The 24,742-nt window shown below is 51.1% G+C and overlaps 2 protein-coding genes, 1 long non-coding RNA gene, 1 other non-coding gene and 1 pseudogene across 5 annotated transcripts; 4 read left to right on the top strand and 1 right to left on the bottom strand.

Moving 5' to 3' along the window:
* Positions 1-8,371: 8,371 nt before the first annotated feature.
* Positions 8,372-10,028, bottom strand: LOC120669498 (benzyl alcohol O-benzoyltransferase-like). The gene is made up of 3 exons (XM_039949239.1): positions 9,747-10,028; positions 9,113-9,663; positions 8,372-8,717 (listed from the first exon to the last, which is right to left on the bottom strand). Exons 1-3 carry the CDS (start codon positions 10,026-10,028, stop codon positions 8,372-8,374), a joined length of 1,179 nt encoding a protein of 392 aa, XP_039805173.1.
* Positions 10,029-13,506: 3,478 nt separating this feature from the next.
* On the top strand, positions 13,507-14,199 carry LOC120669497. The gene has a single exon (XM_039949238.1). The coding sequence runs from the start codon at positions 13,507-13,509 to the stop codon at positions 14,197-14,199; it is 693 nt and encodes a 230-aa protein (XP_039805172.1).
* A 62-nt stretch (positions 14,200-14,261) lies between these two features.
* On the top strand, positions 14,262-16,576 carry LOC120668763 (annotated as a pseudogene). Its single transcript, XR_005672555.1, has 4 exons — positions 14,262-15,435; positions 15,522-15,606; positions 15,772-15,887; positions 15,981-16,576. The product of XR_005672555.1 is annotated as an uncharacterized LOC120668763 (transcript).
* A 1,475-nt stretch (positions 16,577-18,051) lies between these two features.
* LOC120668764 lies at positions 18,052-20,730 on the top strand. The gene is made up of 2 exons (XR_005672556.1): positions 18,052-19,505; positions 20,138-20,730. It is a non-coding gene; the product is annotated as an uncharacterized LOC120668764 (long non-coding RNA).
* Positions 20,731-21,317: 587 nt separating this feature from the next.
* On the top strand, positions 21,318-21,419 carry LOC120671695. Its single transcript, XR_005673793.1, has one exon. It is a non-coding gene; the product is annotated as a U6 spliceosomal RNA (small nuclear RNA).
* Positions 21,420-24,742: the final 3,323 nt, after the last annotated feature.

Here is a 24,742-nt window from a genome sequence, read left to right as displayed (position 1 = left end):
TGTTGTGTGAGATCTATTAACTTATTATTTAGCCAACAAATGGAGCCTCCACGTTCGCTCTCAAGGTCTAAAAATTTCCACATTAATCGAAAGAAAATAGAAAAATAAAATTACCCACCACTGCCATTATAATAAAAATTAGCCTAAAATGCCTCTATGTCTAATTAAAAATCACCCACCAATGCTATTATAAAAAATTAAATATAATCTATTATCTTATTATTTGACTAATAAACGGAGCCTCCACATTCGCTCTCAAGGCCTAAAAATTCCCACATTAATCGAAAGAAAATAGAAAAATAAAAATTACTCACCACTGCCATTATAATAAAAATTAGCCTAAAATACCCATATGCCTAAATAAAAGTCACCCACCAATGCCATTATAAAAAAACTAAATATAAAATATCATTTAGCTATGTATCAGTTACAAACATATACTATTAAGTATTAATAAAAACTAAAGCTAACAACAATCAATTAAAATAAAACAAAAATAAGAATAATTATATGCATAATATTATTAAAGCTCTACAAATCAAATTGTTATTATAGGTAGACTATATTTGTATTGTTTTAACCTCGAATAAGACATAATTTACGAAATGAACACGGTGATGTATGGTAAAAAATAGTATAGTAGTATAATCTTTAAGGATACAATGATATGCAATTTTTTTGAATTTTCAATACTAGCCATGCAAATGCGCGGGCTATATACCTAGTTTAATAGGAAACGTGAAGTAATCCCGTATACTACAAGTGTAATATTTGCAATAGCAAGCAATTCGATCAGCCTGATCCAGTATACTAATATGGTGGTTAATTGGGCGTGGATTGTGAATTCGTGTTAGCATTTCTCTCGATTAATCGTAGTCCAACATAGTGAATGTGCTTTACGTGCACAATTTTTCAGTAAACCAATTTAATGGGAATATTGAAAGAACGACCCGGCAGGGAAGGTGGTTTAAGTATGATTTTCAGTAAACCATGACCATACCGACCAAAGTTGATTTTCAGTATTGAAAGAACGGCCCTTGTTTGGTTTAGAAGCTCCGTAGTGGTTGAAGCTAGCCATACATCAGAAGAGAGGCCAACAAGATTGTTGACCGTACCACAAGCTGCATTTTACAAACCTATAATCTAAATCGAGAGGGCTCTCGATCTAGACTGATCGTGAAAGCCCTCCCGATTGGGTAATCGGAGGAAGGGGAAGAAGATGCCAAAAGACAAAAGGGAAAAAAGAGAGAGAGAAGAGTAACAAATCAAAACAAGAAAGTAACAATGGAGACTCAAGGTGCAGGCGGGGCGGGTTGTGGACAGCCGCAAACCCGCATAGCTGGTCGCAAACAAATTTTGCGGGTTTGAGGCTGCTCGCAAGTTAATAATGCGGGTGATGAATAGCTTGCGGACTTTGCGGACGGAACCATCAGTCCCGCGTGTCCCGCAAGGATCGGCAGCTACCTTGCCTGCCAATACTACTACTCGTATATATGATTGACCAAAACAAGTAATAATAAGGATAGTTGCAGAAAAAAAAGAGGAATCAACATTTAGAACACATGTATCGTTCTTTCGCCAATCAAATTGAAACACAATAGATTGTCAATTCATCATGGATACATAAGAACCACTAGCTTCTTTCATGTGGTAAACTAGCTAGATGAATAAGTACATCTGAGTTCAACTAGGGGCCAATCATATTCGCGTGATGATCCAGCACTGCCGCCTCTGATCTGCGCGTCTGATCTGGATGCTTCAGCTAGCACGACCTGCGCGACGCGGCCGACGTTATGGGAGCAGCGAGCAGGGGCTCAGCTGATCTGCGCGGCGGTGCTGGTGTTGCTGGAGCGGCGATGTAGGGGTAGCATGGCTGAGCGATAGAAGCGGGAGAGTCGTGCACGCTAGGATTCCGCGAGCGCTATCGGGAAGATGGGCGGAGCTGCGGAGAGCGGCGGTGGCGGCCGACGTTGAAGATGGGTTCCTGAATCCTGATGCTTGTGGGTTGTTGCGGGTTCCTCCACTTGTCCAATGGGCTTCACAATGTGGATGACAGTGGCCCGCGAATAATTTGCAGCTGGGCCGCGGACATCGCGAACAACGATTTTGCGGGGCGGGTTTGAGGGCTAGTATAAGAATGCGCCCTGCCTGCAACATGAATGGAGACACTGGATCCGACGAGCATCTCATCTTCTCCGGCGAACTCCAAATTGAGATTGGTTTTGGGTTGCGGTTAGGGTTTCGAGATTTGATGTTTGATGTTTGGGAGGTCATCTATGGCTGCCAGATTTAAATGGATGGTCAGGGGTGGCAGCCTGAATGGTAGTGATGGTGGGTTGTGGGCGGCAAGGCCGACGACAATGGTGTCGCCGGGAGGGTGGTGAGGAAGCTGGTTGGACGGTGCCAGCGGTGGGTCAATCTGGTGTTAGGCGGACGGGGAAGGGGAGGAGAGGGCGGTCCTCGCCAGCGAGGGGGAGGTCGGCGGTAGGCGTGGGATCTCGCCGTCACAGCTTTGGATGGAAGGTGGGAGGAAGGGGTACAAGAGTAGTAGAGGATTGAGGATAGGGAGAATGGTTCTTACAAGCGTTAGAGGCGACACGGAGATCAGCGGCAAGGCTGGTGTGGGGCAGGGCTGCGCGGAGTTGGGGGGAGGGGGAGGCTCTCGCCGATTCTTATCAGTAGAGCCATTTCCCCGTATCAACCTCTTTTTACAAACCACGCTGGTAACTCTTAGATGAATTAATTACCAAAGGAACCGGACACATACATCGCCATCTTACTTCACACACAACTCAATCTTAGCCATCTACTTTCTCATAGGAATGTTCTAGCCAAACTAATCATAAGCAGCTGCTTCATTTTTGTGTGCTAATGGATTAGTCAGCAAACAAATTATTGCATAGCTCCTGCAGATCAACTGCACAATCGGTAGCTGCCGAAGCATCCACCTCAAACACGCCATGCTAGGGGCGTGTCCATCTTGTTTCATTAAAAAAAAAAAGACACCGCGTGCTTGGCTACTGATCATGGACACGGACTGGCATTGTGTGTGTTGGGGTTTGCAGCGTGGGTGCTCCCTCCATCCTAAACTATTAGTTGTTTTACCTTTTCTAGATTCATACATTTTGCTATGGCCTACACATGATACATATGTAGATGCATGGCAAAATCTACGAATCTAGAAAAACCAAAACGACTAATAATTTGGGACGGAAAGAGTATCTAGAGTAGCTCACGTTATGGCTCAATTGATAACATGCTAGCTTGGTTGCTAAGGCTAACGTCCTAACGAGCAGGAAAAATGAGTTTAGCTTGGTTTGGTCGAAGAGCTCGAGTTGGCTCATTTGGCTCAAGAGTTGAGCATTGTTCAATACTAGAGTTAATTCGAATGTGATGGTAACTAATATATACCCCCTTTGTCTATAAAAGAATGTAATTCTTATTTTTTGATAAATCAAACAGTTTGAACTTTTACTAAAATTATATATTATATAGAAAGTAATAACATTCATGATACAAAATGAGTACCATTGGATTATTTAGTAGTAGAACATATTTTTATAATAATTTTATTTGGAGATATAAATGCTAATACTATTTACTATAAATTTGGTCAAACTGGATGGAGAAAGTAATAATTTAAGCATGTTAAGATCTAAAAGTAGAGCTTATGAAGGTATTATAAAAATAAAGAACACAAATCGATAATTTGGATAGTGTAGGCGTTTGGGACTCAAACTGGACTTTATTAATACCGCAGTTGATCTAAAAGTTGAATGACAAGTTTATTTTAGTCTAATAATAATAATAATAATAATAATAATAATATAATAATAATAATAATAATAATAATAATAATATATTACTAAAGCGAGTAAGATTTCTGTCGGTACCCCAGGAATGGGGTACCCCTTCTTGCTGTATCTAGGCAAGTGCCTTGTAGTTATCCATGACTACGACCAAACAGCCGGACCCCTGTGGTCCGAAGTCCTGATCCCTCGGCAACGGTTCCGGACCTGCCTCACGACTGGGAAAGATCCGGGAACGACGCGTGTCCCGGAAGAGGCAGGCGCTCAGCCCGAACAGCCGAGGGTCCAAGGGGTCCGGACCCCCGCGGAAGTCCCGGACCCCTCATAGGGTCCCGGACCTCTTGTATGGTAACCGGACCCCTCGCTAAGGGAAGAAGTCGACGCCCTACCTCGGGGTGGTCCGGAGCGGACACGTGTACAAGGGCGCTTGGTCTCCATACTAAGCCTCACCCACCACTGCATTTATTGTGGTAGGTGGACGCCCGCATTGATGCAGTGGAAGCCGAGGCGATTCTTTGACCAGGGGGTACTATTGGTCGCGTATTACCAAGATAGTGGAGCCGCTGGCGCCGCCCACGCCGCGCCTGCCAAGTCTGCCATAACAGATGGATACGACGGCTCGGCTTCACCCATTATGACGCCTACATAATAGCCTCCACAAGCTACGCCGCAAGCTACGCTCCCCCAACAGTCACCTTGGTGACGGGACAAGAGAAGACCACTGTAGCTAGCAGGGTGTGGGAGCGTATCGGAGGAAAGATTCGTAACCACTGTACCCATCTAAATACTCTGCGTAGTATGCTGCGCAGTCACGTTGGGCCCACTTGTCGGGGCCCCAACGTCCTATGTATCCGCCCCCTTGGTCTATAAAAGGGGGCGCCCGCTAGAAGGAAAACTCAGGCTGGGTGAGAGCCAAGGCCCGGCAGAGGATAGATTATACACAACCAGGAACAATACATCTCCCAGTGGACGTAGGGTATTACGCTCCGGCGGCCCGAACCACTCTAGATCCTGTGTTCTTGTGTGTTTATCTCAGTGTTAGATTAGCCCCATCGCCTAGTACTTCCCCGAGTACTCCCTCACTGGGAATAGGCGGGTGCGCTCCGCCACCCGGCTGTGGGTACCCTAGAAATCCCACGACATTTTGGCGCCATCCGTGGGGACGACAGGCGTTGGCTGGATCTTCAGGCCTCTGTGCTGTGTTCTTCCTCTGCAACGGCGAACTTGAAGATGAAAGAAGGCAGGGCCACACTCACTCCACACGCCATGGCACCGGCGCGGCAACGCCCTCGGTGCGGCGGCGCACGGCAGCAGCGCCTGCTGTGCGTCGCCCCTGCGACACCTCAGAGCCGGCGTAGCAGCGCACAGCGGAGGCGCCGCTGGGCGCTGCCGCCCCTACGTCGACTCAAGATTTTCTCTCAAGCAACGGCCACGCCTCCTCTGCGGTGGCATGGCGTCGGCTCAAGGCTTTCTCTCAACATGGAGCCTGGAGCCGACGGCCATCCCGGAGGAAGTTGACCGTGTCGTCCTGCCGTCGCCAGCACCGGAGATCCGCCTCAGCGTAGCTTGGTGCTGCAGCAGACAGGACCCCGCCACCAGGCGCGGGGGCCCCATGGCGCTAGCACCAAGGACAAGCCGGCGAACGACCGCACTTCTCCATGCGTCGCACCGGTCCTTCTGCTGCGCAAGGGCGTCTGGTTTCCATCGGCAGACGGCAACGGCAGGGGGAGGGGGCCTCTTCCATTCAATGCCAAAGAATCTGTCTCATGCTACCTAGGCATGTGACAGCTCTTAGGCAAGGAGGGGTCCCCCGAGCTCCCGAGGTGATGCTGGATGATGCGGTTCAGGCACATCCAGGGCGCCTTCGCCTCTGAGGAAGAACGTGCTGTATAGCATGCAGCCGTAGGTTACTCCTAAGAAAGGAATAAGAGAGTTTCTCCTTTGTAATAGCGTGGCGTCTACGTGTGTGTCCAGAGCGGTCAAGGTCAGACCTTGTAAACCCGACCTCTGGCCCTATCACACAAACAGGCAAAAGCGGTCCGGAGCGGTGGAGGTCCGACCTCGTAATCCCGACCTCTGATGTATACCGTGACAACCACAATGATAAAGGAGATTTTTCTTTCTTGATCTTATCTCGGCTCCACCCTGATTACACTCATTCGTTTTGGTTGGCTATTTTTCGGTTAGCCATTTCTTCCTCCCAAACAGAGTCTTTACCTTTGTTGCTAACAATCCAAGTTAAGTTGCTGGCTTGTGGTCAGGTGAGGACACCCCTTCTAGCTGGAAGGCAGTTCGGACCCCTAAGGACCTGCTCTGGAGAAGTGGTATTTGTATCCTGGGGTAGAGAAGCTCCGCGTAGCTTAGCCTGGTAATGTACCCTAAGTCTACGTACTTCACTACCCTGTTACAAGTACTCTAGTATCCAGGACTGCTGTCTTTAGAGGTCCCGGGCTCTCTTCTAGTATAAGGCTTGGTTTCTTTGCACCTTACTATGAGGTCCGGTAACATGCTTCATCGGATTGTCAGCAACGACTCAAGTCCACTCCGGTGGCCCGCTCCGGCGGAGACCGCTCGCCACGGTCGCTCCAAGTCCACTCCGGTGGCCCGCTCCGGCGGAGACCGCTCGCCACGGTCGCTCCAAGTCCACTCCGGTGGCCCGCTCCGGCGGAGACCGCTCGCCACGGTCGCTCCAAGTCCACTCCGGTGGCCCGCTCCGGCGGAGACCGCTCGCCACGGTCGCTCCAAGTCCACTCCGGTGGCCCGCTCCGGCGGAGACCGCTCGCCACGGTCGACTCAAGTCCACTCCGGTGGCCCGCTCCGGCGGAGACCGCTCGCCACGGTCGACTCAAGTCCACTCCGGTGGCCCGCTCCGGCGGAGACCGCTCGCCACGGTCGACTCAAGCTAGAGCCAGGTCCGGGAAGAGGTGCTTGCTCCCTGAGCGATACGAGGTCAGTGTAGCCGCTTAGCTTGGTTCCGCACCCTAAGCCTACACCTTCGTCGCCCTGTGGAGAGCACTCTAGAGCCTGAACCTGGCAACCGGTGTACCGGCCTCAGGGGTCCGGAGCACCCGCTCTTTGTATGAGCGCACCAACGTAATCAAGTTGCGTAGAAACACATCACGATAGTGGCCCCACCCGCGGGTTCGTACCTCTCCCGAGGTAGGCCCGGGGGCCACTGTCGGTACCCCAGGAATGGGGTACCCCTTCTTGCTGTATCTAGGTAAGGATCTTGTAGTTATCCATGACTACGACCAAACAGCCGGACCCCTGTGGTCCGAAGTCCTGATCCCTCGGCAACGGTTCCGGACCTGCCTCACGACTGGGAAAGATTCGGGAACGACGCGTGTCCCGGAAGAGGCAGGCGCTCAGCCCGAACAGCCGGGGGTCCAAGGGGTCCGGACCCCCGCGGAAGTCCCGGACCCCTCATAGGGTCCCGGACCTCTTGTATGGTAACCGGACCCCTCGCTAAGGGAAGAAGTCGACGCCCTACCTCGGGGTGGTCCGGAGCGGACACGTGTACAAGGGCGCTTGGTCTCCATACTAAGCCTCACCCACCACTGCATTTATTGTGGTAGGTGGACGCCCGCATTGATGCAGTGGAAGCCGAGGCGATTCTTTGACCAGGGGGTACTATTGGTCGCGTATTACCAAAATAGTGGAGCCGCTGGCGCCGCCCACGCCGCGCCTGCCAAGTCTGCCATAACAGATGGATACGACGGCTCGGCTTCACCCATTATGACGCCTACATAATAGCCTCCACAAGCTACGCCGCAAGCTACGCTCCCCCAACAGACACCTTGGTGACGGGACAAGAGAAGACCACTGTAGCTAGCAGGGCGTGGGAGCGTATCAGAGGAAAGATTCGTAACCACTGTACCCATCTAAATACTCTGCGTAGTATGCTGCGCAGTCACGTTGGGCCCACTTGTCGGGGCCCCAACGTCCTATGTATCCGCCCCCTTGGTCTATAAAAGGGGGCGCCCGCTAGAAGGAAAACTCAGGCTGGGTGAGAGCCAAGGCCCGGCAGAGGATAGATTATACACAACCAGGAACAATACATCTCCCAGTGGACGTAGGGTATTACGCTCCGGCGGCCCGAACCACTCTAGATCCTGTGTTCTTGTGTGTTTATCTCAGTGTTAGATTAGCCCCATCGCCTAGTACTTCCCCGAGTACTCCCTCACTGGGAATAGGCGGGTGCGCTCTGCCACCCGGCTGTGGGTACCCTAGAAATCCCACGACAATTTCCACCTAAAGTTTTGGTTTGGTCCGTCTTGTGTCGTTGACAGGTGGGCCTTAGTCCATCTCGTATGTGAGCCGGACTAGCCTTTTATTAATTGGAATCCTAATTGGAACCGGACAAATCAATTGGAATCATAATAGGAACCCATCAATAAAATTCTCAATCGAATTCCGGACAATCAATGCTTCACATGATTACAAAGCAGTATATACTCGGCATAAACGAGCATAAAGTTAATAATATTATATAGATTTATTATATTACTCGTAGCAACGTAATAATAGTAATAATACCATTGTTTTCAGGGCAAAACCTATAGCTAGAGCTCCGCTGTGAGGGCTTCCACCTCAAGCTGGAACTTCTCCATGGCGTCCTTGGGCAGGCAAACAGGCACCACCGTGCACTCCTCCCCCTTGCCGTTCTTGGCCCGCGAGAAGTAGTTGGTCACGCCGGGAAGCGGCCCTTCCCCGCCCTTGGCCGGCCCGTCATAGACGGCCTCCCCCCACCCGAAGTCCACGCTCTTGAACCCCGCGTGGCTCACGTCCGACACGATGTACGTCCTCGACAGCGCGAACAGCGGCCGCCCCGTGAGCACCATCAGGTCCGCCACCGACAGCAGGTAGTCGTGCGTCACCGCCGCCTTGGCCTTCTTCACCAGCTCCAAGCGCGTACCCGGACGCGGTTACCGTTAGCATAGGGGTAGGTACCCACCCGACCCCGCCGGCTAGCTTGCCACCGCCGCCGGCCGCCGGCCGCCGCCCGCCGCCCACCGCCCGTCCCGCCCCGCCCGGCCGGGGGTGCTGTCGCACCCCCTCGCCCACCGCCGCCGGACGAACCGCCGCCGCCGCCGAGCCGCCGCCGCCGCCGAATCCTCTAACACCGGTGGACGTCGGCACCCCGGAAACCCGAATCCCTAAGGCCCGCCGCCGCCCACCACCACCCCGGCCGCCGGCGACCACGCCGGCGACCGCCCCCACCCACCAACCACCCCGGACGGCGCCGAGGACGTCGAGGACGCCGGGTGGGTATGTACCCCTATGCTGACGAGAACATTTGCGGCGCGTACCCGAGGTCCCTGCCGCAGAGCTCCCCGGCGGTGGTCGCCGCCACGGAGTACCCGAACGCGTTCCCGTAGAAGCCCTCCGGGAGCGGGATGCCGGCGCGGCCGCGCGCGTTCACGATGAAGGAGAGGCGCACCTCCTCGTCGGGCGCGTACTCGAGCGCCGCCGCCTGGCTGCGCCAGACGCCGGCGGCCACCAGCTCGAAACGGGAGCAGCTGCCGCGCATGTGCGGGGGCGCGCGCTGGCGCAGCCCGGCGATCTCCCGTGGCCCGAAGAAGAACGGGACGCGGGCCATGTCGCCGGGAGGCGCCGACATCATCCGGTCGGGCCCGCCCGCCGGCTCGAGGTACTCGAGGTGCCGGTACGACGGCCGCGGGGGCCGCCGCGCCATGGACGTCTCCCTGCCCCACGTTGGCGCCAGCGACGGCGCCTCGGCGCCCCGCGCGAACTCGCAGACGGCCTTCTCGAACTGCATGGCTCCCGGCGCGTCCACCAGGCAGTGGCAGATCCGCCGCCCGAACACGAAGCCTCCGCACTTGAGCCTCGTCACCTGCTCGTTACCACAAGCTTGCATTGCATTAGTTTGCTGTGTGCTCAATCAGAACGTACCAGCAAGCTAAGTGTTGATCGTACCTGAACGTACAACAGGGGCCGGTCGACGCCGGCAATGGTGGTGCTCTCCAGAATGAAGCGCTCGAAGCACGGGAACGGCGGGCTCTTCACGTCGCCGAAGTCATCGGCGGTGAGGTCGGCGTCGTCCGCCGCGAACAAGACGCCCTGGCCGGCGCAGTCGACGACGAGCTTCCTCCCTTGCTCCTCGCGGAGGCGGCCCGCGAGCGGGTAGTACGGGACGAGCGCCCTGGCCAGCGCCTCCCTGCACGCACTGTGTTGCGCCGTTGCCTGCTGATCCATCATGTTTGGGTTGGTTTTATAGGGCCAAGCTGGGGTTGGTTGGTGCCAGCCACGGTGGCATGCATGCATCGCATGGACATCCTTGGAGTCCAACGTTAGCAGTGGCCACTGCATCTGGGAGACAAATCAGAAGTGGATTTGGCCGGTTGGCCGTTTGCAAACCAGGGTAGTGTTTTTTTCACCGTACACCGGAGTCCGGAGCGCGGAGGACGAATTGCACGGGGTAGAAAGAACGATTGATATGCGTAGCCGGCCGGCGACCAAGCTGAAGCTGAGACTACCTGTACTCGTCATACTCCAAATTGATTCTCTAAAAAAATATTTTATTTTAGTCATCAATATTCTCTCCTCCGTATTCAGTTCTTCCGCACTCATCCATCCTCTATATTTCTACTCCATATCAACTATCATGAGGTGGGGTCCACAGTCAGCCTCCCTTTTATTTTTTTTATTTCCTCAGCACCCTCCCTCCCTTCCTGGTCTCTCTCTCTCTCCCTCTGCTCTGCTCCTCTGCTCCTCTGCTCCTCCCTTTCTTCTCCTCCGCCGCCGCCGCCCGTTGCCCCATTCCTCTCCCTTCCCCCTCCTCTCCACTGGGCGGCGCGAGCTCAGCCTCCATCTCCGGCCGGCGCGGACCCGCCGCGGGGCAGGGCCCTCCCTCTCTCCTTCCCTTCCGGCCCCTTCCCCTGCTTCCCTCCCTCCATGGCCAAGCTCGTGGCGGCCCACCCATAGTCACAGGATTCGGGGTCGATGCCTCGTCCCACGACCCTGGAACGCCGTTCCGATTCGAGGGTCGGGGTCGAAGAGGATCAGTGTCCCATTCAAGGTCGGATCGCGTCCCGGTTTGAAAGGGGTCGCAACCCCATTGTTTGCAGATTTAATTGGGATAAGAAGGTTAAGGACAGTGGATTGGTGTGGTTTTTGTTAGAAAATGAGCTGAATACATGTAGCATGGTCTAAATGTACTCCTTTATATGTTTCTTATATGCTTGGGCAGATTAATTTATTCATTAGTAGCACATATATAGTTTTTGTTTTTATAAAGACACATGGACCCGAAGATATCGACCCCGATGAATCAGGGTCGCGTTCCACATAATAATTTATCGTTCCATAGAGGTATATCCCATTCGTACCACAATTTTATAAAGTGACGACCCTCGACATTCGACCCCGTTCCTCGACCCGGTCGACCTAGGAATTTTGTGACTATGGGCCCACCCCTTGCCCTGCTTCCCTCCCTCCCCCTTCCCCTGCTGCCCTCCACGGCAGCGGTGCGCGGCTCGGCATGGCGCCGCAGCGGCGTGCGGCGGCCTGCGCGGCCTGCGTGGCGGGGGACGCGGCCGGCCGGCGCGGCGTGCGAGCGGCGTGCGCGGCGTCGAGGGGCGAGCGGTGTCCGGCCGGCGCGGCGGCGAGCGGCCAGGCGGAGCACCCCTCTCCGGAACTCGCGACCTCCCATGGCGGAGTGGCGGGGTGGGGCCGCGCCGTCCGACACGCAGCGAGACGCGCCGCGGCGCCGCCCGGCAAGGCGGAGGCGCGGCGCACGGTGGTCGGGCAGCCAGCTCCGCGCGCACGGTGGTCGAGCGCTGCCGGGCCTGCGCGGCGGCGGCAGCGGCGCGGCGGCTCGGCTGGCCATGGCACGGCGGACCTCGCCCTGCTCCCTCCGGCGGCCCGCGCGTGGCCGATCTCGCGTGCAGGCGGCGTCTCAAGCTCTCTCTCTGTCCGGCGGGGCACTAGCGGCAGGCGGCCGGAGCGCGACGGGCGAGCTCGCGGTGGCCGAAGCGGAGCGCGGCGGTCGGCCGGAGTGCGCGGCGGGGCACCAGCAGCCGCCGACGCGGCGGTACGGCGGCGCGGGAGCAACGGCTGGAACGAATAGCGGGCGGCCTCTATCACCCTAGAAATAGCGGCTGCGTCGGACATTCTCTACTTTAGCGTTGGCTTTACAGCACCCGCTGCGTCGCGATTTACGCAATACTCGTACTGCAGTATGGCGTCGCGTTTCTTTTACCGCACCCGGTGCGGATAGTCTGAGGTTTCAGAAAGTTCCCATTCTGGTTGCTCCTGAAATTTCAGCGCGTGCATAGATAACCGCGCTGTTCCACGTGTAACGAGGTGCTCCGGTCAGTCGACGACGAGGTGATCCGGCCGGCACCAGCGCACCCACGGCTGACTTGATCTGACCGGTGTAGTGGAAGACAACCGATGGCCGCCATCCTTTCAATTTGCCGCTGCCGCTGCCGCCCCGAGTTACGCCGAGGAGCGGAAGCGGCGGAGGACACCGCCGCCGCGCTGTGCTGTGCTGTACTGTGCCTGCCCCTCTTCACGAGCCAATTGAACGGGTGGGCCGGCCCGGCCGGCCTCTCCTCCCTGGTGCGCACCGAGGTCGCGCCGGCGCCCGCACGACGCGCGCCGGCCGGCGGGGACGGGGCCGCCGGAATCCACATCGACTCGCGGAGCAGGACCCGCGCGCACCTCACAGGCGGGTAGTAGTGGTAGGTCCACGACGAACAGGCTGACCGTTTGGTCAGACCGACTGACCCTGGTGATCCACAGCGCGTGTACTCCGCGCACTGGGGGCCTACACGAGTGCTGTGATCTCAAACGGATCAAGTGAAGCGATGTACCTGCCCGACGCCTTTGCTGCCGCTGCCTTTTCCTTTTCCACGCACATCGTCCCAGTTTTTCTTTTCTTCTTCTTCTTTTCCATGTGATTGATGTCAGTGACGATACTGTTAAGATTCCTAGCTTTGTCAGATGACACTGTTTTTTTTTTCTTGAAAGGTCCGGTGTCAGATGACACAATGAAAGTAGTAGCTACCTGGGCTTTGCATGGACCAGCCAGCCAGCTGATGAGGATGAGAAATCCAGCCCATTACATTTTTGAAGGAATTCCGACACCCAAAAGGGCCCACATCTGATCTTATCTTATGTACTACTCTCTCCGTTCTTAAATATATGACACCATTTTTTCGTTTAACTATTCATCTTTTCTACAAATATTTATGCAAATAGTCAAATCTTTAAGTTAGATTCATGAGACTCTTGATAATAGACGTAAATGTATTTATTTCACTTCATTTAACTAACTAATTAATTAAATAATATTGGTCAAAGTTGATGAAAAAAATCAACAGTATCGTATAAAAAAGAACGGAGGGAGTACTAGATTTAAAATGGATTCATTCACTACGGCCACAAGACTGAAGAAGTTGCAAAAGCAAGCAGAAACAGGCAAGCAAGGAGGCACCTTGAGCTTGCAGATTACTAGGCTCCGAAAAGGAAGAAGCTGGGGGAGAGAGCAAGGAATGAGGCGAGAGATACCAAACCCTTCCCGTCCCCAACCTTAGCGCCATGCTTCCCTCATTCCCTCCTCCTCGATCCCCTGCTTTGCCCCAATGCCACTCCTCCAGTAATGTATTAACCCCTCCGGTCCCGACCCCGCGGGCACGGACAGGGACAGGGAGGATCGGAGGGAGGACGAGCCATGGACAGAGAGGCGGGAGGCCACCACCAGGGTGCTCCCGGCGAGCTGGAGGCGGCCCACGAGCACGGGCACAGGAAGCAGCGGCAAGTGCCCCGGATCCGGGAGCGGCAGCGGCGCAAGAGCTCCGGCCTGGTGTGGGCGATGGTGATCCTGTGCACGCTGCTGGCCATCGGCGTCATCGTGGCCGGCGCCACCGTGTTCGCCGTGTACCTGCTGTACAAGCCCAAGATGCCGTACCTGCTGGTCTCGGACGCGCGGCTAGAGCGCCTCGAGTACGGGCAGTCGGGCACCATCCTGGACCTGCAGCTGGCGCTCACCATCCAGGCCGAGAACACCAACTCCAAGACGGACGCCACCTTCTCCGGGGTCAGCCTCGCCGTCGGCTTCCACGGCGCCGACGTCGCCCTGCTGCGGGCGGGGACCTTCTCCGTGGCGCGCCGCAGCTCCGTGCCGCTGCGGTACCAGGTGGTGTCGGCGGGGCGGCAGCTCAGCCCCGACGGGATGCAGTACATGGATGGCGCGCTCCGGGCCGGCGTCGTGCCGCTCGACCTCTTCGGCAAGGCGCGCACCACCTGGAAGGTGGGCATCTTCGCCTCGCTCCAGTTCTGGACGCGCATCTCCTGCCGCTTCCTCTTCAACTACCCCGGCAACGGCACCGCCATGCCCATCGACTGCCGCTCCAAGTCGCCGTAGCATTCATCATCCGTTCCGTTCATTCTTCCTTCCTTCGTTCATTCATTCGACAGCAACAAATTGGCAGATCAATGCGCCACACTTGTACAGGCGAATAATGCTGGTACATATAATACGCAGTGCAGGAACACACACACACATCTGTAATCTGTAATTCATTTTCTTCTTCCCATTTCCTGACACTGACTCTGTTTGGCTAAGTATTTTTCTCTTACACTAAATTAGCACCGGTCATCAGCCACCCAACAGCTAGCCCGCGGTACTTTTTACTCGCAACAAATCAGACCACATACAGCCGGACAGAGTCGGTGTTCTGTCTTTTTTTTTTCGATTACTTTGTTCTGTCTTGTTCTGCTTGTACTGATGAGGTTTCTCCTATCTTCCGTTGGGCTCGCCCGTTGGGACCACACGTCGACAACGCGGTGGGCTGGACGCCCAAGCCCGGTCAACCAATCAATGAGTCAGCCACACACACAGGACGGCGGACTCGCACACGGGTCTTCGTGTGTGGCCCTGGGAGTTCCCAAGAGGAGTGGCCGGCACGCAGCGGCGAAGCAGCGGCCGACGCGAGCCCAGATCATCGCCGAGGAATTATCTCCGTCGCCATCTGCCGGCCGTGGGGACGCGCGACACGGCGCGGGCAGGGGGTGCTTCTCCCCTCGCCTCCTCCGGCCCTCCGCCAACGTGGACGCGCTGCCAGCCCGCAACGCGACGCCGGCCCCGTCGACGTCCGCTTCCGCGGGGTGCAGCGAACGTGGCGCCCCACTTGTGGCGCTCTCTCCCCCGCCGGGCGGCGGCTACTTAACCACCCCCCGGCAGCGTGCGGCGGGGAGCGGGAGCCACCGGCGACTGAGTTACTGGTGAGCAAGCGGTTTGAATCATCTAGCTGCGACAATGAAGCCCAAGCCTCTCGTCTGCGTGGCGGCGGGGGAGGGTTTAGTGCGAGCGGGGGGCGCCGGGTGGGCGTGGAGGCCGAGGCCGCGCGGCGCGAGGTTGGCGGGGGTGTCGCCCAAGTGTTCCCACGCGGCGGCGGCGGCAGAAGGCGCGGTGCACTCGGAGCACCACCACCGCCGCCGCGGCGTTCGCGGGGTGTTGTTCCGCCCGGTGGGGTTTCCCCGGACGGAGGACGCTTGGAAGCTGGAGGAGCGGATCGAGAAGGTCATCTTCGCCTGCCGCTTCATGACCTTCCTCGGCATCGGCGGCTTGCTCGCCGGCTCCATCCCTTGCTTCCTCAAGGTGCTTGCTCGCTTCAGTGATTGTGTCACCAAGCTTTCGGGTTTTATTTCCTCCCAATTTGTGAACTGGAGCGTGGGATTCTGCAGGGATGGGTTTATGTGATGGATGCCTTCGTCGAGTACTACTTACACGGCGGTGGAACTGTCGTCCGAATGCTGCTTGAAGCCATTGGTAACCAACCCGACTCGCCGGATGCTTGATTCAAACCTCAAATGAGCATCCTGTTCACCATTTAATATTCAAACTCGTCCCACTTAAGTACAATTAGCTATGATATATATCGTCTCTACATGTTCAAATCATTAGTGATGGCTTACCCTTGTGTTTCACCAACAGACTTGTTTCTCATTGGAACGGTCATGTTTGTCTTCGGGACGGGCTTGTACGAGCTGTTCATCAGTAATATGGACATGTCTTACGGCTCCAACCTCTTTGGCTTGTTCAGTCTTCCGGTTCGTTCACATGCACATCCCTGTCAGCGGTCCTCAGGCAGCAAAGCGTCACAGTCCATTTCAGTTTGTTGACATCTCTAATTCTGTCTGCAGGAACGACCCAAGTGGCTGGTAATGCAGTCGGTGAATGATCTTAAGACAAAGCTGGGTCATGTCATTGTCATGAGTCTACTAGTTGGCATCTTCGAGAAGAGCATGGGGGTGACCATCACATCATGTGCTGACCTCTTTTTCTTCGCTGCATCTATTTTCATCTCCTCAGGTTGCCTCTACCTACTTTCCAGGCTTAATAAATAGCATCAAAGGAGGGAGCCATGCCTGAAAAAAGTGTCTCTGTACATAAGCAATAGGTCTGTTGTGTTGCTGTGCAGCATCTCAGGTTATGTTTGGACAGTCAAAAAATAGGGAGTGGGAGGGTCCCTTTATGTACTCATGTGGGTCGGCAGTTGCAGTGAGGCACTACCACTCTACATAGTAGGATAATGAGATAGTATCATCATGTATATGTAACCTGATGTATATCGTCTATGCAATTAATAATAGAGATTCTCTGGGACGAACTGATTAATAGTGTCACGGCAATTTCATACAGTTTTGTTTTCTTAGTACGGGTGCTTTTGAAGAGAGCTTCACTACTTCATGTACATGTGTAACTTCTGATATGTTTTATAAAAGGCGATTAACATGTCTATATTAGGGGTACAAATTGATGAACCTTAGGTGCACCTCCAAACCTCTTTAGTACAAATTGTACGAATCTCATTTTAAAGAAGTAGTATAAATATTTGAGCTAGAAAGGATTGGAGGTGCACCTAAGGGTCAGGATTGGAGGTGACCTAAGGGTTACCAATTTACACCTCTAGTCTATATCTTCTCATTCTTATATGAGTAAAGTCCATTTTTGGCCATCCAACTCTTGTCTCGGTTTGATTTTGGCCATTGAACTTCAAAACCGGGTATCTTCGACCACTCAACTATTAAAACCGTTCACATTTGGCCATTCGGCGGTTTTGTAGGGCGGTTTCGCTGACGTGGACGCCATGTGGTGGTGGGGCCCACCTGTCAGCGTTACCTCCCTCTCTCTCCTCTCTATATCTCCCTCTTTCTCTCTCTTGAGCGGCGTGCGGCTACGGCTTCAGCGCCGAGGACCCCCGCACGCCGCCATCCCGCGCGCTCGCCGCCGTCCGCGTCCTCGGCCGCCGCGTCGAGGAGGGCGACCAGGGGAGCTGCCGCCTGCAGAGGAGGGAGTGAAGGGCCGGCGCCGACTGCTCTTCCTCCCTCCTCCCTCCTGCGTGCGCCGTGCAGCCGCCGCTCCGCGCGCAGCTCCACGACGCTGTGCCCGCCCCGCCCGCGCACGAGCTGGTGACGCCGCCGCGGCGAATCGAGGGAGGGAGGGCGGCCCCGCGGCTCCACTCGCCATGCTCGCGCCTCCGTTCCGCAGGCGAGCTCGAGGTCGGCCTCGGCGATGGCCGCACGGGCGAGCGGGCCCGACCATCGCGCGACGCAACTCCGCGTTGCCGAGGAGCGCCACTGGTGCTCCGCCTCGCCGGCGGAGGGAGTTGGGGAGGGGGCGCATGGTGCCTCGCCTCGCCGCCGCGCCGTGAATCCGAGTTCGAGGGAGGCGCGGCGGAGGAGCTCCCTGCTCGATCCGACGCGGAGGGAGAAGAGCGCTCGGCGCAGGAGATGGGGGGTAGAGGGGAGAGGGAGGCACGGCGAGATAGGGGAGGGAAGAGGGGCCCCCGCTCCGCCGCGATCTCGCCCGCCCGTGCGGCGCGGAGCTCGCCGGACACAGCGGAGGGGAGAGGGAGGCGCGGCGAGATAAGAAGGAGGCACGGCGAGATAGGCGCAGGACGCAGGCGCCGCCGCAAGCGCCTCACCAGCTCGCCAGGCCGGCAGCGGAGGCGCGCGGGAGGAGGGCGGCGGCCAGCGCAGGGTGAGAGGAGAGGAGAGGAGAGGAGAGGAGAGAGAGGAGAGGGGAGGGCTGACAGGTGGGCCCCACCGCCATGTGGCGTCCACGTCACCAAAACCACCACCAAAACCACCCCGATGGCCAAATATGACCGGTTTTGAGAGTTGAATGGCTGCGGATGTCTGGTTTTGAAGTTGCATTGTCAAAACTGGACACAGTGGATAGTTGGATGGCCAAAAATGGACTTTACTCTTCTTATATTGCTTTAATATATGAATCATTAGGCAGGCACCATATATTTCCATTAGATATGGAAATGCTCATACCTCATCCTTCTTTGCTATGTTGTAATTTTAGCACATGCCCCAGTTGAACCTTGTCAATATGGCAGTGATATAGTGGTACCTCGTCTGATGGTACCACAAGAGGTTTCTTGTGCAGCAATTAGCTTGGGAATGAACACACAGAATCTTGTTGTATATAGTAACCATTTTCATGTATTAAGTGATACATTCATGCCTTTATTTACTCAAGACCACATTATGGAGCATAGCTGTGTAGATGTTCTTACAATAAATAAGGTTAAGAAGGTGCCTAGATTTGTTTTAATAACAGTTTGAGAGAAACTACTACAGCTGATGCTCCAGTTCTCCAACCTTCTTACCAAGTGTCCACTCATATCTATTCTATATATGTGCCAAATGCTTACTTTTGAGGTATGTTTCTGATCTTAAGTACTTATATACAACTTTTATGACCATTCAATAATTTCTAGTTGGATGCATCAATATGTGCTTGAAGATTGTTGATACTTTTTGTCCAACATGACTGCGTATTCAGCACTTACCTTTCCCTCAAAAAGGAAAATCACTGAGGAACAAGACTGTCGTGGCGGAATGATGAAAAATTTGTGCTCTGTGACCATTGGTCAAGTTTACGACACTTTTTTCTTGGGGTGATTGAATTAAAGGACAGGAATAATCGTAGATTAGTTGTATTGTGCCACAAAGGATGATGGAACCTCAAATAAATTATGTTGATAAGTTCCAGCCAATCAATGGGAGGCAATGTTCCAAAAGAAAAAAAAGACTCCAAAGTGCCTTTTCCAAATCAAAATCAAAGTTCCAGGAATCCTAGAAAAAATGGATCCCACAGAGATGGAATAATATTTGGTGGCGCATGCCTTACATATAATTTTTCAGCTTTGATCATTAGCTGTTACGCACTCTTTTCCATATGCAGCGAGGAGCAACAAAATTAGAAGCTCCAACTTGCTGTTGCTTCCTCCACCGAATGGTCTGATAAGTTCTGGTAGGTCATGGTGCCGTGAAGTTGATTGGAACATGAAAAATATCGCAACTTGATATTTCAAGTTTGCAACTCGCCTACTTAATGAGGCTTCCATGTAAGTAGCCCTTTTTAACTTTGTGTTGCCAAAATGTGGACGGTAGAGTGTTATTTGCTAATTTTGTATGGCCATACAAGTGGATCTACACGGAGGTGTTGTACTTTATATTTCAATTTTGCAACTTGCGTAGTTGCATGCTTCAATTTGCAACTTGCATACTTAAATGAGGCTTCCATGATATATTTAGCACTTGCTAACTTCTTACAGCCAAATGTGGACCATGGGGTGTTACTGCTAATTTAATACCAGTGGACCGCCCAGTATGGCGAGCAGATGTTTCATTAAATAACTGATTATCATGGTAAGCAGATTGTCCAAAATTGCGTCTTCAGTCCTAGGTATTTCTTGGTAACTTCTTTGGAATTGTTAGCTTGGTTGATTAATTGATGGCAGAGAAAGCTATTAAATGATCATGCTTGTGAGAATAATGAATTTACATGAAAGCATACCTGTCAGGCTGTCACTGGGTTTACCCATTCTAGAGGCATATTCCCATGTTTTTTATTTTATTTGATTAATCTCACTGTACACAATACATATTCAGGCTAGTGAATAGATGTTTCTTAGAATAAAACTGGATTAGGCAAAGGTATTCCCTTTGTCATAGGATTTGTAAAAAAAAAAGATACTGAGACATCGAAAGGCTAAACAATTGGCTGGCAATTGATGCGGTCCCCCCATTACTCAACTCCTTTAAAAGTACACCTTCTGAACTAAATTAGTGATACCATCTTGCATATATAAAGAAGGGAGCTGGCTCAAGTGGTTAGCCGTGTTACGTTGTTAGCTTTGAGTAACTTGTGTACCGAGTTCTCCTCTCTTCCCACTCCAAACTAGCTACCACCGGCATTTTTCCTTGCAAACCTCATGGCCATTTCACTGAAAAGCATTGCTCTGTTCATGTTGCTTCTTAGTACTATCTTCTTCGTGCAGCTCTCTGTGCCAACTCATGCAAGGAAGCTGGAAGTGAGGGCACCTATCATCAGCGTGCGGCCTTCATGCACAGGAAGGAGTGTTCTGCAGGCGCCTGCAACTCAGACCGATTCTACCACTCCAGGTCATGGCCCCAGCATTGGCCATAACAGCCCTCCGAATTGAAATGGTCTGCTCCTTGCTACATGCTGTCATCTGTATCTCAAATTTGTACCCGGAGTATTTGAAGCTTATGTGGTGTGTTTCTAGAGGATTCTATGTGTTTGTTGAAATTTGAATGGCTCAAGACAGGCGATGGAGGTTAATTAGCAGAGTTTTTGTTTCCTTCCGTTTAGATTTATCACCAGTGAAATTTGATGCGTGCTGTCATGCTTCATTTTGTCACTCTTGTGTGGAAGACGTGCACTAAACATTGTCTCCGAGGAGCTGTATGGATCTGTAGGCTGTAGCCGTGGTTTACTCGATGCTGTAAACTTGAGGATGTGTACTGTAACCTGACCATGTTTAAAGTTTTCTTCCCACACTGTTGTGAACTTGGAGAGGTCTGTAACACCATATGAGTCGGTTTCTCCACTTACTGGCACAGTTGAAATAGCTTTGCTTGAATATATGTGTATGGAGTTTGATCCATCTTTGTGTATCCTTCGTTTCAAATTTACAGGCCAGCGCCTTTTTCCTTGATCTATGCCATGTTATGTCTTCGTCCTTAGTGACATGACGGCATCTGCTGATCTGCCTGCATGTTTCAGCAACATGCATGTTCTCCAAAGTAAGTCGCTATGTCTGCGCAACAATTTTTTTTGTAAGCCAGGCAAAAGAAAGAAGAGAGAGGTTGGTTTTCCCACTTGCTTTTGTTGCATTCTTTTTTAATCGAATAGCACAAGAAGGTGCTAATTTCATTGAATAAAGCACAATGCTTTATTGCATTCTTTCATGAGACAGATCGAAGGAGATTGTTATATACATAGGAGTTCACTACATAAGACTCTATCACAAAATAATTGCAATATTTGCGTTCAAGAAAGAGTGCAATATTGATTTGTACCTGTACAAATGTCTGTCCATGTGCATAGCCAGAATTGAGGTAGTACCAAACTACTAAAAAGCTATCACACATGAAAGTAATACAATAAGATTATAAAAAAAACATACTTCAAGGTCATTATAATCAGGGAAAAAAGTCTCTTCGGAGACATCCGATAAAATTGGAACGATACAGAAAAGATTAGCATGACCCCTACGCAAGGATGACACGCAAAAAAGAATTCAGAAAAAAAAGATGGGGTTAAAAGACCATATCAATCACCTGCTGGATGACGAGCTGTCCAGTGATGATCCGTACCACGCCAAAGCAAAGCATTCGGTCGGAGCTGTGCTACGATGATAAAATATATCAAGACAGCTAGGGAGGCAATATATACACCATTACACACCAGTGATCTTTTGGTCCCAGTTCACAAACAAATCACACCGTCCTAGGTAGCACTGCCTTCACTTCACCTTAATGCATCTCCTTTTGAGAAAGGAAACCTAGTTGTTTCTAAGAATTGACCAGCAACATGTAGTGACCGAGAAAGATATTTCCGAATTAAGGCATGTGAGAGTTGTGTGATAGGTTATCTTTAACACATCTAGTTTCTTGTTTAATGTATTCTTGACTGATAGGAATCTCTCCATTAACTGTGTGCAGCCATGTTACAAAAGGAAAAGAAGTAATAACTTCAGTATGAGAAAGTTATATAGTGTGTAATGTTACTAATCGAATGATAAAATATTGGGATGACCATGCTAACTTCATGAAAATATGAGAAGGTACGGTGAGATAGAGTTTTTAGTGCAATTTGGCCCTTGTACTTTTTATTTAGGTACTTTTTTTGAACCATTATTTATTTAGGGATTGCATGCTCTAAGTTTTGCTATACACGTTGTATGCCAAACGAGAGTAATAATGACACCACATATCGCCGTTTGCATAGATATATTCTTGTAGTATGTATGTGTTGCTAGACCACCAGTAGTGCTCCATGTCCTGATGATGAGAACACTATGCACTGTCCGATAATGATGATCAACTACATATCTAGTAATCAAGCTAGTAATTTCTATCATAAAATGAATTTAATTAAACCATGTTTTCCTAATAAATTACTATTAATATTTATAAGGCTACAATGTATCTTGTCTAGTATGAAAAACAATGTTACAAATTTACAATGAAAATATGATAGTTTAAATTACATTTAGTAGATTATATTCATATTTATGATATGACACTTTTTTTTGAAATTACACAGTACAACTCAGACACTCACACAACGCAAACACACTCACCCCTATGAACGTACGTATGCAAACCCTACCTCTATGAGCATCATCGAGGACTGAGCCGGCAATCCTCGAGATTGACAAAATCACCACATGTGCCTCGTTGTCGACGAGAACGTCGCTTACCACTAAAACCTAGAATATTTGCTCCTACGGGAAGTCAAACCTAGGCTATGAGGTGCTACTAAAACTCTTGTAACCACAAGACTACGCACCCTTTTGCTATGATACGACACTTTACAACCTAAATATATACTAATATAATCGACCACCCTTCTGATAACCTAAATACAATCAGCAACTTGCCAATGCTTTAGCAACTAACTTGCATTGGGGGGTTTTGGTTGTTCGTGTGCGTGCCCATAAGGAAATGAGCGCTTGGTTATGCTGCCTGGACGTACAACCCCTATACCACGGCTCTAAGATAGCGGCTGCATTGGGGTTGCTATAAGTTGTTTTAGCACGAATCATCAGTCCGCATAAAGTTATACCGATCCTAACTATTTATCGGTAAAAGTGGTAAAAGTGGTGTCAGTATAAACCTATACCGACCGACACATTTTTACCTACCAACTGTCTGATGGGGCAGAAAAGAAATAACGACCAACAGTCCAACAATGATTTTTTTTTACTTAGAGCGTGTTTAGTTCGCGAAATTTTTTGGGTTCGGCTACAGTAGCACTTTCGTTTTTATTTGATAATTAGTGTCTAATTATGAATTAATTAGGTTCAAAAGATTCATCTCATCGTTTACAGCTAAACTGTGCAATTGATTTTTTTAAACTATATTTAATGCTCCATGCATGTGTCTAAAAATTCGATATGACGGAGAATCTTGAAAATTTTTGGGAACTAAACATGGCCTTACACTGACGGATGTCCCATACTAATATATGGTTGTGGTATAGTGAACATTCTGACACAAAAAGAGATTAGTACCATACCTTATTTCTTCCATTGGCCATCCGACATGGATCGATCACCACCCACGAGTATCAGTACCCTTGCAATAACCATGCATGCTACTCGCCCACCGAGGAGAGGTTACTTTTCGTGTCACCAATCCTGATCTGTTGCTATCATCTCTCATCCATTCGAAATTGTAGTTTATTTTAGCAAATCTAGATATATAAATTTTGCTATAAATCTAGATATACACACTATGATTGTGTGACCGCGATTGTGTTCACATAAGAGACTTGGTGGCCGAGTAGCAATACTCTTAGTGAGTGCTACAATAATGTGGATGTAGGTGTGCCTTTGTGGCTAACCGAACCATGGGATAAACATCCGCGTCAAGAGTTTGCTTTCTCCTATCCCTTTCTTTAAGCTTCCGCATTTCATACTAGCAATTTGTGTGCCTTTACTTTCATAGAGTAGTTTCTTGATAGGAAAGGCTATAGGTTGCTAAACTTTTTTGGATAGAGGTTTCACACTAAAACAACTATATTTGCATATCTAGATAGCATGTTTTAGTTTAACATTGTGCAAATAGTTGGAGCCATAGATCTAAATTTTTAGTTTGCCTAATTCATCCCCTCCCCCTCTTAGGCTAGAGCGCGCTACCGGTCCTTCCAAGCTGACTTGTACTCCCTCCGTATTGGTAAAAGAAGTCGTTTTGGACATATTTTGGGTCAAATATTGGGAATATAAATCATTAATAATTTTTAAATTGTTGAGTTTGCAAATGTGAAAATTATATGAATAGATTTGTTTTGAAAAATACTTTCATAAAAATATACATATCTCATTTTTCTATAAATATTTTTATAATAATAAAGGGTCAAAGTTATGTTTTGGAGACCGTGTCGTTGTCCTAAACGACTTCTTTTACCGGCATGGAGGGAGTATATATATCCGGCAATAACAAGAGTGCAGTGCGTGGTTAGTGTGCATTGTTTTACCGGCCGTTAACTCCCATCTGCAACGACACGTTTTCACCATCGCTAGCTCTCCAGCTGTGAGTGAGTGAGGACCTCAGGTCAAAGTCTCAAACCGACAAAGTTAAACGAGCATCTACACGTATACAGGCATGACTCAGCGTCCCAACCCTAATGCTTTGAGGTTACAATTCCATGCATCTTAGAGCCGTTGGAAGCAGAAGGTTGGGCACTTATACTAGGTGCAAGGCTTGCTGCAGCACTAAACTTGCAGGTGGTGAAATTCCTCACAGACAACGAAATACTTGCCAGTGCAGCTAAAAAGAGATCATTACGCCATTACCCTGGTCATTGGTCATTGCGACCAATTCTTGCTGAGTTCACAGAAATCACTGATGTC

The sequence above is a fragment of the Panicum virgatum genome, chromosome 4N (assembly GCF_016808335.1).
Source record: "Panicum virgatum strain AP13 chromosome 4N, P.virgatum_v5, whole genome shotgun sequence".
Classification (NCBI taxonomy): domain Eukaryota; kingdom Viridiplantae; phylum Streptophyta; class Magnoliopsida; order Poales; family Poaceae; genus Panicum; species Panicum virgatum.
Note: the sequence above shows the minus strand (reverse complement) of the source record. Positions and strands in the feature narration are given on the sequence as shown.